The 18,798-nt window shown below is 45.8% G+C and overlaps 1 protein-coding gene across 1 annotated transcript in view; it reads right to left on the bottom strand.

The window, feature by feature from the left end:
• Positions 1 to 18,798, bottom strand: part of LOC126187825 (UNC93-like protein) — a 224,978-nt gene that overhangs the window by 10,120 nt on the left and 196,060 nt on the right. Inside the window, exon 6 of the mRNA XM_049929122.1 lies at positions 14,930 to 15,197. Coding sequence (XP_049785079.1) covers positions 14,930 to 15,197 — 268 coding nt within the window. The remainder of the gene's footprint in view (positions 1 to 14,929; positions 15,198 to 18,798) is intronic.

The following is an 18,798-nucleotide window of genomic DNA, read 5'->3' as shown; positions in this document are numbered from 1 at the left end:
GTCCTTTGCTGTCTGTGACAGAATTACAATGTCATCGGCGAACCTCAAAGTTTTTATTTCTTCTCCATGGATTCTAATTCCTACTCCGAAATTTTCTTTTGTTTCCTTTACTGCTTGCTCAATATACAGTTTGAATAAAATCGGGGATAGGCTACAACCCTGTCTCACTCCCTTCCCAACCACTGCTCCCCTTTCATGCCCCTCGACTCTTATAACTGCCATCTGGTTTCTGTACAAATTGTAAATAGCCTTTCGCTCCCTGTGTTTTACCCCTGCCACATACATACATACATACATACATACACTGATGAGCCAAAACATTATGACCACCTGCTTAATAACTTATTTGTCCGTCTACGGAAGGAATGCACAACTGATTCTGCGTATCAGGGATCCGACAGTTTGGTGGTTCGTTTGAGGAGGTTTGTACAGTAGACATCTGCACACAGGTCGTGTAATTCGCGTAAATTATGGGCCACTGATTTGCGTACACAGTGATGGAGCCCGGCAGCGACCCCGATGGGTGCCATAGGATTTACGTCAGGCGAATCTGATCTCCGAGACATCAACATGAGTTCTCTATAATGCTCCCCAAACCACTGTAGCACGGTTCTGGCTCCGAGATATGGACAGTTACGCTGCTGAAAGATGAAACCATATATTCAAATGTGCGTGAATTCCTAAGGGACCAACCTGCTGACGTCATCGGTCCCTAGACTTACACATTACTTAAACTAATTTAAACTAACTTATGCTACTAACAACACACACATTCATGCCCGAGGAAGGACTCGAACCTACGGCGGGAGGGGCTGCGCAATCCGTGGCATGGCGCCTCTAACCGCGGGGCCACTCAGCGCGGGAAGATGACATCGCCTTCGGGGAAGATATCAAGCATGGAGGGATGCAGGTGGTTCGCAGCTGTCAGTTTGTCTTCGATTGCTACCACAGGTCCCATGCAACAGCAGGAGAATGTCTGTCATATCTTAATACTGCTCGCACCAGCCTGCGTCCTTGGCGCGAAGCACGTTTCGAGCCGCCGTTCACCTCGATGACAGCATTTGTGGAGACGACCATCGACCTACTGTAGCAAAAATGTGGTTCATCCGAAGAGCCGACACGTTGCCACTGATCGACGGTCGAATCCGGATGATCCGGTGCCCACTGCAGTCATAATTGACAATGCCTCTGTGTCCACACACAAACACGTAAGGGTGGTCAGCTGAGGAGCTCCATGTTCAGCATTGTACGACGAACGGTGAGCTCCGAAACATTTGTGCGCGCAGCAGCGTTGTGCTCTTACGGCAGAGATGCCACAGATCACCATCTATCCTACTTTACAGAGCAGACAAGCCTCCGAGCCCCACGTTCTGTAAGGAGCTTTGGAGGTCCAACCATTTAGCACCTAGTGGTAGTTTCTCTGCTACGACAGTAGCACGTGAACATTCGAACATCTTCGCCGTTTTCGAAATACTCGTTAACAGGCTGCGTAATAATAATCTGCCATTTATCAAAGTCGCTCATCTCTTCGGATTTCCCGATTTGCAGCCCATATCTTCGCTAGGGTGATCCCGCGCTCCGCTTACAAACTTTTGTTATCGCGTCACGTGCCCGTAACGCCAACACGCGGCATCCAGCGTCGCGGTGGGCAGTGGTCACAATGTTGTGGCTTGTCGATGTATACCTCAGTTTCCCTGTGCTGGAAAGAAATATTTCCAACACTTTAAAAATTTGGAGGAATGTTGTTCTAGTGTGACAGCTGTACATTGTCACAGAATGAGGTGATTAAGTGGTTGATTTCAGTCTTCTGGGTTTATCCGTGGAAGCAAGGGAGTTGAAGAAAATTTGACTGTAGTGTGCTAACGACTCAGTACGTGATTAGTGTGGAAGGAATGAGCAACAGAGAGTAAAAAATGTACATGAAGGAGAAGATTTGTACGTATGACGTACGTAGAAACAGTGAGATCGAAACAACGAAAACAACGAGACGTGATATAAGAACAGTTGAATTATCGCTTTGTGAAATCTCTGTTCCAGCTCTTACCGGATTCGCCTAAATAGACATAGAAAAATCTCCGTAACCATACCATAGTAAGGGTGCAGACAGATTTCAACACGGTCACTTCCAAATGCAAATCGCGTTTTACGAACAGTGTTATGCAAAGAAAAAAGCTGTCAGCACTCATAGGCATTTGTCAAGATTAATTTCTTTGATAGTGTGTATCTGTTAGTTTTTAGCGGCGGTATTTCCTTTTTTCATGTTACCATTTTTCTACGATCTCGCTGTTTTATTGCTACGAAAATAAACGTGATTAACCACGAAGCGAAAGGTAGTATTACGTCTGATTCTGGAAACTGTCTGCCCCCCCCCCCCTCTCTCTCTCCCATCACTAGAGTGTGTGGTTTATTTCTATTAAGCGGGACGTGTTCCTGCTTGTTGGCGTGTATTGGATGCTGTGATATTCATGCGTGACTCCAACGAGCAGACTCCTTGAATGGCTCATGCAAAAGCCGGTATAATGGTACCATTGTGTATCGGCAAAAACGAGCAAAGCCGACCGCGGACGCCATTTTAGAAACCGGTTCCGCAAGAAACGCACCGTTAAAAAAGACGACCCCTGGCTGGCTGAGGCAGGCGCGCCGCGCTGGTTGGCGTCGCCCCGGGCGCTGCGGGGTCGACGGCTCGCCGTGCGCAGCCCTGCACCGCAGCGCAATCGGCTCAGCTCACCTCAGACGCGACAGAGTACGTCTGCTAAAATACACTGCCTGGCAAGAAGGGAGGCGCCCACAGAGGGAGGAGAACACGAAATAGAACCTCACGGTTTCGAGGGTGTGTGATGTAATTTCAATGACTGCAAACTCGAGAAAAATTTACCAAGAACTTGGTAATATGACCAACTTATCAGTATGCCGTGGCACCAACTCTGGCCTGGATGTAATCACTGATATGGTTTTGAGGGGTGTCATGAAGCCGTTGTATCCGCTCCTGAAGCAATTCGACCAACAACTGTTGTCACTGGTGTTCAATATCCTGGACACTGGCCCTGAAAAGGAGTTTACATCCGAGCGGGTCCCACACATGTTCTATCAGGTGCAGATCTGGTGTTATTGTTGGCCAAGGGAGTACCTCAGTATCACGCAAACAGTTCGTACAGACACGTGGCGTGAGTGGACTGGTATTGTCCTGTTGAAAAATGGCACCAAGGTACTGTCAAATTAGAGGTAAAGCTCGAGCATACAGGATGTCCGTGTCGTACCGTTGTATGGTCAGGGTTTCCTCAATCACTACGAGCCGGGACATGAAGTCATACCCGGTGGGTCCATGCAGCAGGAAGCCAGGACTAACAGCGCTGCGCCTCTCCAAAACATTGGAAGAACGGTACCTCTCTCCATATCGCCACCGTAATTGCCAACGACGTTCATCCGGGGAAAAGGCAGAACTGCGATTAGTCGATGAATGCAGTGTGTCGCAATTCATCAGCATTTTATGCTTTCCAGTCACTTTACCGCTCTAAGTCCAGCCTTTTGTGTTGCGGCATTGACAGCAGCCTAACAATAGGTTGGTAATTCCCTAGTCCGGCTGGCCCAACTCTCCGACCAATGGTGCGGGATAACAGAATGTTTCAGGGAGTCCATTACTTGTTCTCGGATGGCAGGGGCAGATGTGAAGGTGTTATGACGAGCTTGGTGCATAATACGGTGATACTTTCTTGTTGTGGTCAGACGTGGTCCACGACAACTTTAACGACGAATATGCCTTCCCTCACGTTCCCATACGGTTCAAAATTGAGCCACTGTCACACCTGAGCGTTTTCGTCTACGGCGCTCTGGATCTCATGGACGAACAGAGCGAGCTGTGTTGTGCAACATCAATGCTTACGGAATCCATATTGGTAGACTTTCGTTCTACACAAACATCATAGTGCGTGAGCGCAGAACTGCCGAGAGCTCCTGATTGAACCAATCTTCATTAACTACTGATTTCGATTATCTGATCATATTCAGGCAACACAAAATTAATTACAACTGCGTTTATGGCAACGTTCATACTGTGACCTCAAATAAGATAAAAACTGCCCTACGTCAGATGTAAAACGCAGTGATACGGGGTGGTTTTTATTTTATTTGAGGCCACAGTATGATCGTTGAAATTAATTTTATGATACCTGAATGTAATTAGATAATCGAAACCGGTAGTTACAAAACATTTATATCAGCAGCAGTTCCTGGCGGCTCTGAAATTTGACCTTTTTTTTCAATTCCAGAGACATCCGCTTGTTTCCACGATTGGGGATATGAAGCTGAAGAACAGTGTAAGGAAAAGTGACACTTCAAAAGACAGCATCGATAGTGGTAAGATTTTTGCATTAATGAGCAACAGAAAAACAAGGCGGCATCAGCTGTTGCAACAAAAGAGCTGCATATGGAAGCAATAGGTGCACTGACAGCGGGAATATCGATTAGTAAAGTTGAAGGAGGCAAGGAGGCAGCAGATGAAACGGGAGTGAGGCAGGGAGAAATTTCGGGATATGGAGATAGGGTGAAATAAATAAAAACTTCTAGATTTGCCGATGGCACAGTAAATGTGTCAGAAACCATAAACGACAAATTAGTACTATTAGCTGGGTCTGTCACTTTTACTTTCTCTCACGAAGCGTTTCGAGGGCGAAAAAAACCTGAGTCAAACGGATAATTGTTTTAATTTGTTAATATTTATGGAACATTCTGTCGGTTCTTGGAGGAACGTAGACATATTAATAACTTGAGTACGACGTATTAATGTTCCTCAATAATATTTATTAGTTCGTTATGAACCGGCTTTCGGCTTCTTAGGCCATCGTCAGAACTTAATGTTGAACAGATAGTCCACACAATTTCAGAGAGAATTCTTAGCTGTGTAAAGAATGCCGTACAAAGATATTTTTGTACAGCATTTTTTATACAGCTACGGATTCTCGCTGAAGATCCGTGGAGTATCTGTTCAACATTAAGTTATCTAACGATGGCCCAAGGAGCCGGTAAAAGGAATTGATACAGTCTTGAAAAAATATTATAAAACATAAAGAGAAGTAAAATATGAGCAACGAAGAAAAGCTAAATTAAATCGTTTGCTCCTCAAGTAATGTTATTACGAGATGAAAGTAAAAGCACTAGAAGAGTCTCGCCGTATTGGCTGCAAAATAACTGACGATGGCAGAAGTAAGGGGGACGCAAAATGAAGGAAAGCTTGGCTGTAAAAGAGAGATTTGCTATCATCGTACATAAATTTAAGTGTTGGAAGTCTTTTTTTTAAAGTATTTCTCTGGAGTGTTTAACTTATGTGGGAAGTGAGACGAGAACGATGAACAATATAGACCAGAAAAGACTAGGAGTTTTTGAAATGTGGTACAGCAGAAGAACGGGCGAATTGGATAATCAATGGAAAGATACTGAATTGAATAGAACAGAAATGAAATTTATGGCATAAATTTACTGAAAGAAAGAATCAATTGTTAGGATAGATGTACAGCCATCAATACATCTGATAATGGAGGAAACCAAGGAGATTAAAATTTGTAGAGGAAGACCAAGGGTGCCAGGTAAGCAGGTTCAGATGGACGTAGACTGCAATAGTCACGCTGGAATGAAGACGTTTGCACAGGAAAGACTGTCTTGGAGAACTGCAAAAACCAGTCTTCGGGCTGAGGAGCATAACAAGAGCAATGAATACTCAAAGTCTCTCCGTCAGAGGTTCGAGTCCTCACTTGGGCATGGGTGTGTGTGTTGTCCTTAGGTAAGTTTAAGTTAGATTAGTGCGTAAGCTTAAGGACCGATGACTTTAGCAGTTTGGTTCCATAAGACATTACCACAAATTTCCAATGTTCAAAAGTATAACAGTTGCATTGACAAATATGTAAGTAGCACAGAAACCGCGAGGAAACGCAACATATTCACATATCGTCCAACACTAAGGCCGTTGCGCAACAAGAGTGGCGCATTGTCACAGTAGAGTACATGTTCTAGTTTGCTGCAAACACAGTTCTATTGCGGTACGTGTAACGGGTGCAACACAGTATGCTTGTGAAATGGCGCAGCGACTGAAAACCAACTTCCAAGCTGAAGTACGCGGGACTATATGATTCTTGTGGGCAAACTGTCTAAACTGCACACAGATTCACCGAGAAATTCTGGAAGTATATGGACCATAGGCAGTGTCAAGCCCAGCTGTAGGGAAATGGTGTCAACAATATGAGCAAAGCCGCAGAGACGCAAGAAATTCTAACCGAGAAGTCGAGAGCTTGCACGATGCGATTTCCACCTTTTCGGCAAGCTCAAAGAACATTTGGGGTGGTGGGGGATTTTCCAACGACCACACAGCGGTTCTCGTATAGCTTCCTGACCAGATTTCCATTGTCGAGGAATTGAACGATCAGTAAAACGTTCCGACGTTGTTTACAGAGACTTGGTGAGTATGTTGAAAAATACTATCATATACTTGTGGCACCCTGGAGTGCAGTGTAGCTCTCAAAAACATTACTTTGCCTGCCACAATAATATTTAACCTATTTTTTGAGGTCCCCTCGTGTTTATGTTAGGAGAAAAGTTCAATTTTCGGTGTGATGGAGGAAAACGACACTGTGAAAGTGGTCGAAAAGACCGGAAAACTTGTAGAAAGTAGCTGTTCCGGCAAAGAGCTATACGGAGGCGGAAACACAGGCATTCGGAATGAAAAATGGTAGAAACGACGGATTTCATTCGAGTAGAAAGAATGTGCCGAGTCAACAGATCCTGGAGGGAAACGAGGACTGCATAACAAGTTGTTTAGCAACTCTAGGGGGCGCCTGTGTCAATTCGCACCTGTTCGAGGCGCCCACAGTTCAGAGGCGCGAAAGCAAAGGCGGAGAAAAATTGCAAACGCCGCGAGGCGGAGAAAGTTGAAACTGCTTGCAGAGAAAGCAGCAGGAGCAACAGCAACACGCACCAAGCCCCAGACCTGCCGTCCTCCCAGATCACGGGTCGCACGGCACGCTGTTATGCGAGCTGCGCACACCAGGCTCTAGTTGCGTGCCAATAAGAAACAACTGTGGCGACCCCCAAGTGATTGGTGCTCGTTACGCGCTTGCCTAGTTCAATACTTCGCAGCTAAAACGCTATTCAGTGTGTCTGACAAGCTGTTTAAACTGCGTTACTGACCAATGTTGTTCTTTCGCTGTAGAGAGTACGCCTGGTGCCCGACCAGCTTCTGACAATGTAGGGTTAATAGAGACACAACACAAGCTCGGGTTGGGGAAGGATGCGAACAGATTTTGCCCCGAAATTTGCCTTCAATAATTTAGTGAGATTACGGGAAACCTAAACCTGGATTTCCCTACAGGAATTTAGACCGCCGTCCTCCCCAATACGGATCCAGTGTTTTATCACTGCGCCAGCTCGCTCGCTTTGTGTCGTGTAGTGCTGTATTCACGTTATTATGTAAGAAAATAGCTGGAAGGAAGAGGGACGGTGGGAAGAAGTGCTGACATATAGCAACAAAATTCATGTCTAGATGGAACACCATACTATTTATTACCCCATCAGTCCATAAAACACGGCTGAGTGGTTTGGGGTTTAAGGCGGGGCGGAGAGTTACTGAGACTGATCAGGAAATATTCGCCGATAATAAAGTTTGAAAACATTGTTAGAAACTGACGTCGATCTGATAGCTAATTAAAATACTAACCAGTCTTGATCGCAAGGATTTATTAAAAACTAAAAATCACACGTCAGATGGTAACCGGTTTCGATTTTCTCAAAAATCATCTTCAGATCACGTCTCATTATGTTATCAGCAGAGACGACGGCGGAGCATTGGCAAGTGTCGGACACAAGCAGTTACCAGTGGTGTCCTCCGATATTGATTTGCCCTTCTATACGATTCTCTCGAATTGCCTTATCCAATCGCTGAACGAGATCCCTGTCTGACACCCCCTTCCTTCCCTTACCGCCTGCTTCATGAACTTCTGTACATCCTGCTTCAAAATCCACACACCATTACCACACTTTGTTGTCACACTTGATAGTTACGTTATGTAGACTGCATGAAACTAGGTCGAACCCCTCAGCGTGAAGAAATCGAATGACAACACGCACTTGGCACTTGTCAGGAGACAATTTCTATCCTTCTTTCTTTCACTGGTGCCATGTCCCGCGCTGACGCAAGGTCGGCAGTGTTAGGAACGGATTTGGCAAGGTTAGTGGAAAGTGGTGGCCGGATGCCCTTCCTGCCGCCACCCCTACCCCCCAGGACGGAGTTAGTGTACCCCTGCTGTCTGCGTTGAGTGTAATTCATGGAATAGTGCGAGCGTGTTCAGATGTCTGCGAGTCGTGTAACTGAGGCGGAACGTGGGGACCAGCCCGGTATTCACCTAGCGGGATGTGGAAAACCGCTTAAAAACCACATCCAGGCTGGCCGGCACACCGACCGACGACGGTATTCCGCCGGGCGGACTCGATCCGGGGCCAGCGCGCCTACCCGAGTCCAGGAAGCAGCGCATTAGCTCTCTCGGCTAACCTGGCGGGTGTCAGGTGACAATTGTTCCAAGCACATTTACTGCTCACTGTGCGCTCGGGACTGGAAAGTGTGATGTAACACTATCGACGGCCATACTAGAGACACTGCATAACACATCTGCGCGAAGCTTCTACATCTACATCTACATACATACTCCGCAATCCACCATACGGTGCGTGGTGGAGGGTACCTCGTACCACAACTAGCATCTTCTCTCCCTGTTCCACTCCTAAACAGAACGAGGGAAAAATGACTGCCTATATGTCTCTGTACGAGCCCTAATCTCTCTTATCTTTGTGGTCTTTCCGCGAAATATAAGTTGGCGGCAGTAAAATTGTACTGCAGTCAGCCTCAAATGCTGGTTCTCTAAATTTCCTCAGTAGCGATTCCCACCCGAGTTCCTGAAGCATTTCCGTAAAACTCGCGTGATGATCAAACCTACCAGTAACAAATCTAGCAGCCCGCCTCTGAATTGCTTCTATGTCCTCCCTCAATCCGACCTGATAGGGACCCCAAACGCTCGAGCAGTACTCAAGAATAGGTCGTATTAATGTTTTATAAGCGGTCTCCTTTACAGCTGAACCACATCTTCCCAGAATTCTACCAATGAACCGAAGACGACTATCCGCCTTTCCCACAACTGCAATTACATTCTTGTCCAACTTCATATCGCTCTGCAATGTTACGCCCAAATATTTAATCGACGTGACTGTGTCAAGCGCTACTAATGGAGTATTCAAACATTACGGGATTCTTTTTCCTATTCATCTGCATTAATTTACATTTATCTATATTTAGAGTTAGCTGTCATTCTTTACACCAATCACAAATCCTGTCCAAGTCATTTTGTATTCTCCTATAGTCACTCAACGACGACACCTTCCCGTACACCACAGCATCATCAGCAAACAGCCGCACATTGCTATCCACCCTATCCAAAAGATCATTTATGTAGATAGAAAACAACAGCGGACCTACCACACTTCCATGGAGCACTCCAGATGATACCCTCACCTCCGATGAACACTCACCATCGAGGACAATGCATCGTAATTTCAGTGTGGTTTTAATTTAGCGACCGATCAAACCTGGAGGGGGGGGGGGGGGGAGGAGGAGACAGCCCTCGTAAAGTTTACAGATTTTTTTTATTCGTGTGTGGGACATGCGAAGTATTGCAAATTTTGTACTGCGTATATAAAGTGTACGAAACGTGTAAATGATCTCCGTGGCTGTTGCACCGAGAAGGAAATGAAGTAAAAGGCGAAACAGGCCCGAAGGTCAGAGCAGATCAGTCTCTGTGGTAATCGCCGAAAGGGGAACGGAGCGCGATTGCGGAAAACGCAAAGTAAGGGCGGGCGGAGTTCCGTGGGCGTCGTGTCAGGATGTGACCCGGCGGTGAGCGGCACAAGGTCTGCCAGAGGCGGGGCGTGAGAAACACTCCTGCCCCGCCCTGCAGGCTCATTACGAGGCGCGCGGCGCGCCCGTGGGAATCCTGTCCCTGTGGCAGCTAGAATTTGTTTTGCGGGCGTCTCCGACACCGTGCAATTGTCCGCACGTTCGCACACGCGAATATTTCGCAGTGAACGAGTACATGCTGTTAAACCTAATTCATTTTTAATTTCATTGTAGCCACAGTAGCTATTCTGTTGCTGCTTCGTTGTGATCTCATATACAAAAATAGAGCCGTCATTTTCAACAACAATCTACAAATATTCTTCTACACTGAACAGCCAAAGAAACTGGAACACCTGCCCAAAATCGAGTAGGGCCGCAGAGAGCACGCGGAAGTGCCGCAACACGACGTGGCACGGACTCGAGTAATATCTGAAGTAATGCTGGAGGGAACTGACGCCATGAATCCTGCAGGGCTGTCCACAAAACCGTAAGAGTACGAGGGGGTGGAGATCTACCTCAGAAGAGTATTCCTGGAGCCATTCTGTAGCAATTATGGACGTGTGGGGTCTCGCATTGTCCTGCTGGAATTGCTCAAGTCCGTCGGAATACACAATGGATATGAATGGATGCAGGTGATCAGACAGGATGCCTACATACTTGTCACCTGTCAGAGTCGTATCTAGACGTACCAGGGGTCCTATATCACTCCTCCTGCACACGCACCACACCATTGCAGAGCCACCAACAACCTGAACAGTTCCCTGCTGGCATGGAGGGTCCATGGATTCATGAGGTTGTCTTCATACCCGTACACTCCATCCGCTCGATACAATCTGAAACGAGACTCGTCCGACCAGGCAACATGGTTCCAGTCATCAACAGTCCAATGTCGGTGTTGACGGACCCAGGCTGGGCGTAAAGCTTTGTTTGGTGCAGCCATCAAGGTTACATGAGTGATCCTTCGGCTCCGAAAGCCGAATGGTTGGCACGCTAACACTTGTTGATGGTCCAGCACTGAAATCTGCAGCAATTTGCGGAAGTGTCGCACTTCTGTCACGTTGAACGATTCTCTTTAGTCGTCGTTGGACCCGTTCTTGCAGGATCTTTTCCGGGCGCAGCGATGTCGAAAATTTGATTTTTTACCAAATTCCTGATATTCACGGTACACTCGTGAAATGGTCGTACGGGAAAATCCCCACTTCATCGCTACCTCGGAGATGCTGTGTAGCATCGCTCGTGCGCCGACTATGACACCACGTTCAAACTCACTTACATCTTGATAACCTGCCATTGTAGCAGCAGTAACCGATCTAACAACTTCGCTAGACGCTTGTTGTCTTATATAGGCGATGCCGACCGTAGCGCCGTATTCTGCATGTTTACATATCTTTGTATTTGAAAACGCATGCCTATATCAGTTTCTTCGGCGCTTCAGTGTTTAGTACTGTATTATTCCGCCACAGTTTCGTAGATTGCCATGAGTGATCCTTCGGCTCCGAAAGCCGAATGGTTGGCACGCTAACACTTGTTGATGGTCCAGCACTGAAATCTGCAGCAATTTGCGGAAGTGTCGCACTTCTGTCACGTTGAACGATTCTCTTTAGTCGTCGTTGGACCCGTTCTTGCAGGATCTTTTCCGGGCGCAGCGATGTCGAAAATTTGATTTTTTACCAAATTCCTGATATTCACGGTACACTCGTGAAATGGTCGTACGGGAAAATCCCCACTTCATCGCTACCTCGGAGATGCTGTGTAGCATCGCTCGTGCGCCGACTATGACACCACGTTCAAACTCACTTACATCTTGATAACCTGCCATTGTAGCAGCAGTAACCGATCTAACAACTTCGCTAGACGCTTGTTGTCTTATATAGGCGATGCCGACCGTAGCGCCGTATTCTGCATGTTTACATATCTTTGTATTTGAAAACGCATGCCTATATCAGTTTCTTCGGCGCTTCAGTGTTTAGTACTGTATTATTCCGCCACAGTTTCGTAGATTGCCATTAAGAAAGCACTATAACTTCCACAAGACGACTTTTCTGCTTTTCAGTATCACCTGATGGAACTGTGATTTCGAAATGTACATTGGCGTCGTAAAAGCGCTCCTAAAGTGAGTAGGCGGACATTATTATTACGTTTTCTAAGAATATTCCATTTGTCAGTCATTGTAACGTCAGTAAATAACGTTTTCCCATTAAAGGTATACTAAATGTTTAAAAGTATTTAGAACCTACGAGCGGACATTAGTATGGCGTGTGTTCACATCCCACCTTTATGACGGATTTCTGCTGTGGTCACTTTCAGTGAGGTCGTCAGAATGTCTGCATAGGAGGTCATTCTTCCTCAAGAGTCAAAAGTAGAGAAGGATGTTAGACGTTGGAGTACGGAGTGAAGTCGATGTTCTAACTCATCCTAAAGGTGTTCCATTAGATAGATGTCGGAACTATGAGCCGGTCAATCAATTTCAGAAACGTTATTGTTCACAAACCATTGGCTCACATATGATGCTTTATAACTGGATGCATTATCATGTTGATACAACAACAATCGTCTCCGAACTCTTCCTCTATTGTATGCAGTGCACAATGCTGTAAAATGTGTTCATATCGTTCCGCATTTAGCATTTTCTCAAGCGTGATAAGGGACCACATAATATCCACGAAAAACAACTCCATATTGTTACACTACCTCCTCAGTACTTCACTGTTGGCACTAGACGTGATGGGACGTATCCAGGCATTCACCAAACCCAAACCCTTCCATTGGATAATCACTCCAAGTCTCTCGCTTCCAGTCGTCTACTGTCCAGTGGCGTCTTCCTTCAAGCCACGTCAACCATCACTTAGCAGTGACTACAGAGATATGTCGCCTAGGAGGAACTACTCGACCATTATTTCCCATTCTTTTTAACTCTCTACACGCCCAGTGATCGTTCTAGCTGGAATGCTCGTAGCACTTTTGAAATCACGAGTGATTTCTTCCGATGATTACAGGCAATTTTTGCAAGCACCCTCGACAACACTCGACGGTGACTGTCCGTCAGTACATGAGGTCCGCTGGTCATGGTGAAACTGTGGTTGCTCCTTCGCGTTTGCACTTCACAGTCGCATCACTAATTGTCGACTTGGGCAGCTTTAGAAGGGTTGTAATGTCCCTGATGGACTTATTAGTGAGCTGACGTCTAATGTCTAGTGCACTGAGTTCTCCTGTCCTACTCATTCTGCCGTTACTGTTTCTCTACTGACAGCTGAATACTCCGTAAGTACTTTTATACTGGCAGGTCCGCCTCCCGTGGCATCTGCATTACATAGGTGTGTCCGGACACTTTCGGCCAGACAGTGAACTTCGAAGAGCCAACGAACGAAATAAAAGAATTTCAAGTGAGAAATAAAGCTGTAGGAGCAAGAAGAATCAATAAGGTTGTCCTCGAACGTCGTAAACTCTCTGACAGAAGGAAATGTGAACTTAGAGATATTAGTGATTGGAATCTACGCCCTACTCAGCACTCGGTTTGGTAAAAATGAGAATATGAACTTATTAAACATGAAAAGTGTGGAAAATCCATAACATTAAACGAAAGTGCTGCAATTGTTACACTTTTGAATATTTATTGTTCTTGTTATACTGCTCAGCCCGAAAACTCGTTTATGCAGCTCTCCAAGACAGTCTTTCCTGTGCAAGCCTCTTTATTCCAGAGTGACGATTGCTGCCTGTATCCATCTGAACCTGTTTACGTGGAAGCCTCGGTCTTTCTCTACAAATTTTAAACTCCTCGGTTTCCTCTGTTATCAGTTGTACTGACGGCTGTACATCTGTCCCAATAACCGATTCTTTCTTTCAGTGAATTTATGCCATAAATTTCATTTCTGCTCGATTCATTTGAGTACCTTTCCATTGATTATAGGATCTGTCTGTTCTTCTACTGTACCACACTTCAAAAACTCCTAGTCTCGGCCGAGCGGTCTAGGGCGCTGCAGTCATGGACTGTGCGGATGGTCCCGGCGGAGGTTCGAGTCCTCCCTCGGGCATGGGTGGTGTGTTTGTCCTTAGGATAATTTTGGTTAAGTAGTGTGTAAGCATAGGGGGACCTTAGCAGTTAAGTAAACTGCTGACGTGCGTTGATATATATCAACGGGGACAGGTGAAAAATGTGTGCCCAGACCGGGACGCGAACCCGGAATCTCTTGCTTACATGGCAGACGCTCTATCCATCTGAGCCACCGAGGGCACAGAGGATAGCGCGACTGCAGGGAGTATCTCGCACACGTCTCCCGCGAGACCCACACTCTCACCTTATATGTCCACACACTACATTCGTAATGTCCCTACCCAACAAACTCATTACTCGTGGAAGACATTCTTACCAAGTCCCGCAAGGGTTCGGGTAATATGTGTGCATCCGCACAGAAGAAGAAGGTCATGGCTGGTATTGCCAGAACTATATACTTATATGGATATGTTGTCTGTTCTTTCGGACATGTCCTATTTTGAGGAGGAGATGCTGGAACGTTTTGCAACGGCCCCCACTACAAGTACTCGTATTGCACGTGAAACGGGTCATGGCACAACGTAAATACGATATTACAGAGCCGTCTTATGGACAAGTTAAGCAAACAAAACCTGCATCGTTACTTCCTAGTAATCGGTCTCGTCCTCCTTGTTCCCCGGCAGGAAAGAGTGTACATGCAAATAAACAGTACAGTACGTGTAACGCTTGTTAGTTATAAATACGGTGGAAAACGGTAATACTAGACAAAGCTGTAGACAGGTTTACTTCAATATCTTCTTAAGCTGGCTTCTCCGACACCAGATTCCTTATCTCAAATTGTGCAGTGGAGCATTTCTTATGTCCTGTTACATTTTTGCTGGCTCTTACGGAAACACCCTGTAGCTGCGCCAGACTCGAGAAAGCGGCAATGTTAGCATTCTGCCGTGTGCACCGTTCGCCAGGGTGTCCGGTACAAAGGTGTTGCTGTAGCGGCTACACGCGCGCACACTCACCGTTGACTTGAGTCTGCCACACGGCGTCGCCGACGCCCCACAGGCCGGAGATGGCGTAGAAGACGAGCGGCGTGGCGGGGTTGGGCCTCCAGATGAGCAGCACGCCGACGAGGCAGGCGTGCACCAGGGCGCCGAGCGCCATCAGCGGGAACCGGCCCACGAACTTCATCACCGAGCCGAACAGCAGCGAGCAGATGGCGTTCACCACGCCGAAGCAGATCATCACGAAGCCCACGTTGTGCACCCCCAGCGCGCACGACACGTACGCCTGCAACGGCAAACAGCGGAGAAGAGATTAGTCGCGAACCCGTCACTGTTTGGCGAACGTTAATAAGCAGTTCAATAGTTGACATAATTGTTGATCCTGTTTGCAGGTAGAAAATAAGACTGAATTCGTAACCAGTAGCAAGATCTGGTTTTAGATGTCCAATATTACAAGAACTTACAAGCAAAATCGATGTCCAGAAGTAGCTGTAGAGAAGGGCCGAAATTAAAAAATGGGCTCAAGTGAACATATCGAGCCCGTGATGCACTACTGGCCATTAAAATTGCTACACCACGAGGATGACGTGCTACAGACGCGAAATTTAACCGACAGGAAGAAGATGCTGCGATATGCAAATGATTAGCTTTTCAGAGCATTCACACAAGGTTGGCGCCGGTGGCGACACCTACAACGTGCTGACATGAGGAAAGTTTCCAACCGATTTCTCATGCACAAACAGCATTTGACCGGCGTTGCCTGGTGAAACGTTGTTGTGATGCCTCGTGTAAGGAGGAGAAATGCGTACCATCACGTTTCCGACTTTGATAAAGGTCGGATTGTAGCCTATTGCGATTGCGGTTTATCGTATCGCGACATTGCTGCTCGAGTTGATCGAGATCCAATGACTGTTAGCAGAACATGGAATCGGTGGGTTCAGGAGGGTAATACGGAACGCCGTGCTGGATCCCAACGGCCTCGTATCACTAGCAGCTGAGACAACAGGCATCTTATCCGCATGGCTGTAACGGATCGTGCAGCCACGTCTCGATCCATGAGTCAACAGATGGGGACGTTTGCAAGACAACAACCATCTGCACGAACAGTTCCACGACGTTTGCAGCAGCATGGACTATCAGCTCGGAGACCATGGTTGCGGTTACCCTTGACGCTGCATCACAGACAGGAGCGCCTGCGATCGTGTATTCAACGACGAACCTGGGTGCACGAATGGCAAAACGTCATTTTTTCGGATGAATCCAAGTTCTGTTTACAGCATCATGATGGTCACATCCGTGTTTGGTGACATCGCGGTAAACGCACATTGGAAGCGTGTATTCGTCATCGCCATACTGGCGTCTATCACCCGGCGTGATGGTATGGGGTGCCATTGGTTACTCGTCTCGGTCATCTCTTGTTCGCATTGACGGCACTTTGAACAGTGGACGTTACATTTCAGATGTGATACGACCCGTGGATCTACCCTTCATTCGATCCCTGCGAAACCCTACATTTCAGCAGGATAATGCACGACCGCGTGTTGCAAGTCTTGTGCGGGCCTTTGTGGATACAGAAAATGTTCGACTGCTGCCCTGGCCAGCACATTCTCCGGATCTCTCACCAATTTAAAACGTCTGGTCAATGGTGGCCGAGCAACTGGCTCGTTACAATACGCCAGTCACTACTCTTAATGAACTGTGGTATCGTGTTGAAGCTGCATGGGCAGCTGTACCTGTTCAAGCCATCCAAGCCCTGTTTGACTCAATGCCCAGGCGTATCAAGGCCGTTATTACGGCCAGAGGTGGTTGTTCTGGGTACTGACTTCTCAGGATCTATGCACCCAAATTGCGTGAAAATGTAATCACATGTCAGTTCTAGTATAATATATTTGTCCAATGAATATCCGTTTATCATCTGCATTTGTTCTTGGTGTAGCAATGTTAATGGCCAGTAGTGTATTTTCTTTGACTTGTGGCGTAGGTGGCATAAGTTATAGATGTCGTCCGTGTATTTTGTTTACAATATGTCGTTCAGTTTATATAGATTTAGTGGAGATGTGAAATGTATTGAAGATCGCTATACTCTCGTTCTGCGCTGTACAGCGACTTTACGGTTGTGGTAGCGTAGACCAAGAGTTTCTAATGTGACTGTTTGGTGCTAGGTTATTGAAGCCAATGAATGTGTGTCGGAAATTTTTTATTTGCATATTTCATAGCAACAAGTTTTCCAACATCATCTAGCGCGTTGTGTTACACGCGATTAAACAGATTCAGTAAAAATTCACGTGTTGATGAAAAGCCCTATTTACCACTGTGTTCTGTTGTTGTCTAGTTTTTATAACTCCCACATTCCCGTGGAATTTCCGTTAATTTTTCAGTTCTTGCTTTGATTGCTTTCTTGAAGCTCGAATCTCCACCGTGCTGATGACGTTATCGGGCTGTGGTGTCGCGTCATCTACTGATCCCCATTAAAAAAAAAAAAAATAAAAAAAATACACGCAAGAGTGAAGAGCATAGATGTGATGAATCCTATTACGCAAGACTATTATTGAAAAACTCAAGACGAATTGGTCCAGCTGGACTAGAAATAATTCACGAACTCATCAGCTGTTGGCTCCGGAGAAAAAAAAGGACGCCTTCAGGCTATATACGATACGCCGAGAATAGTTAAGCACATATACAAAGCTGACCACCCGTCGCAGGGAATTGAGCGAGATTAGAAATATAGCACGCGAAAAGGAAAGGGAAGATTCCTGCCCTACCGGAACAGCTCGAAATAGCTATTCACGAAATAAATTACGATAATGTTCAAAAGGGGGGCAGCAATATTGAATTTTTAAGGCATTGTGGACCTTTTTAGCGCGAATACTGGACCTTTTTAGCGCGAATACAAAACATTTTTTGTTTCGTTCTTCTCAAAAACGACAGACAACTGGAGCAATCATAAAACTCATTACTCTCCAGAGCTATGTCTGTAACCTAAGCATGTCCTGGGACCAAAACTGATTGTTAGCGTGTATCGCTCACATATTGTAGTTTTTCTTTGTTTATAAAATACAACAACTTTGTACTTTTATGTAACTTTTTTATACCAAGACATATTTCCATTTTTCACCCATCTTTATTTGGCGTAATACACTATTATATCTTCATCACTACTACGTTTATGTCAGCTGCATTTTGAACGCTGAAACTGTCCTATGCAAAATAACTATTCATTTAGCTTGTACGTTTTCTGAGTCATACAGATATAGTTTACAGTTAAGTGTGCTTACGTTTATTCTATATTTTGTAACTCGTCGTTTGGTATTATTTACATAGCACACACGCTTTAAAATTATGTAACACACTTTCGAAACTTGTTGCTGTGTTATGTGAACACTGCTGTAAAGTGTATTTGAATTCTACTAAGCTATAACGACTGGATTTTTTCAAGGTTCCACCCCTCTATATCCGAGGCAGGTTCGGTATATTACTGACTTTGCAAACAGAAAAACAGTTCATACGTATTTTCATTTTCAGGGTGGGGCTAACGTCTAATTTTCGGAGAAAATTCTAAAAAAAAAATTCAGTTACGCTATGAGGATATCGGTGAACAGATTAAATTGTCCCAGTAATTAAGGCAGTAGAACCAGGATTGAAGGAGAGTCTGATTCAATTTCCTGTACGGGTGCGTCTACTTGATACACTTCGGACAAATGCTGGGCAATTCTTTAACGAAACCATGGTCACGTCCTTCCTAAATCATTATGCTCCTATGCCGACAGAACTTTGTTTTCAGAACAGGGAACATTACTTAGATACCAGCGCCCTTCAGTGCCGGGTGAGACTCACATTAAAATATACTGTCGTCATCTGAGTTGGCAGAGAGATAACTGCTTGCGGAT

This window comes from Schistocerca cancellata, chromosome 5 (genome assembly GCF_023864275.1).
Source record: "Schistocerca cancellata isolate TAMUIC-IGC-003103 chromosome 5, iqSchCanc2.1, whole genome shotgun sequence".
NCBI classification, from domain to species: domain Eukaryota; kingdom Metazoa; phylum Arthropoda; class Insecta; order Orthoptera; family Acrididae; genus Schistocerca; species Schistocerca cancellata.
This window is presented reverse-complemented; position numbering and strand designations above follow the sequence as displayed.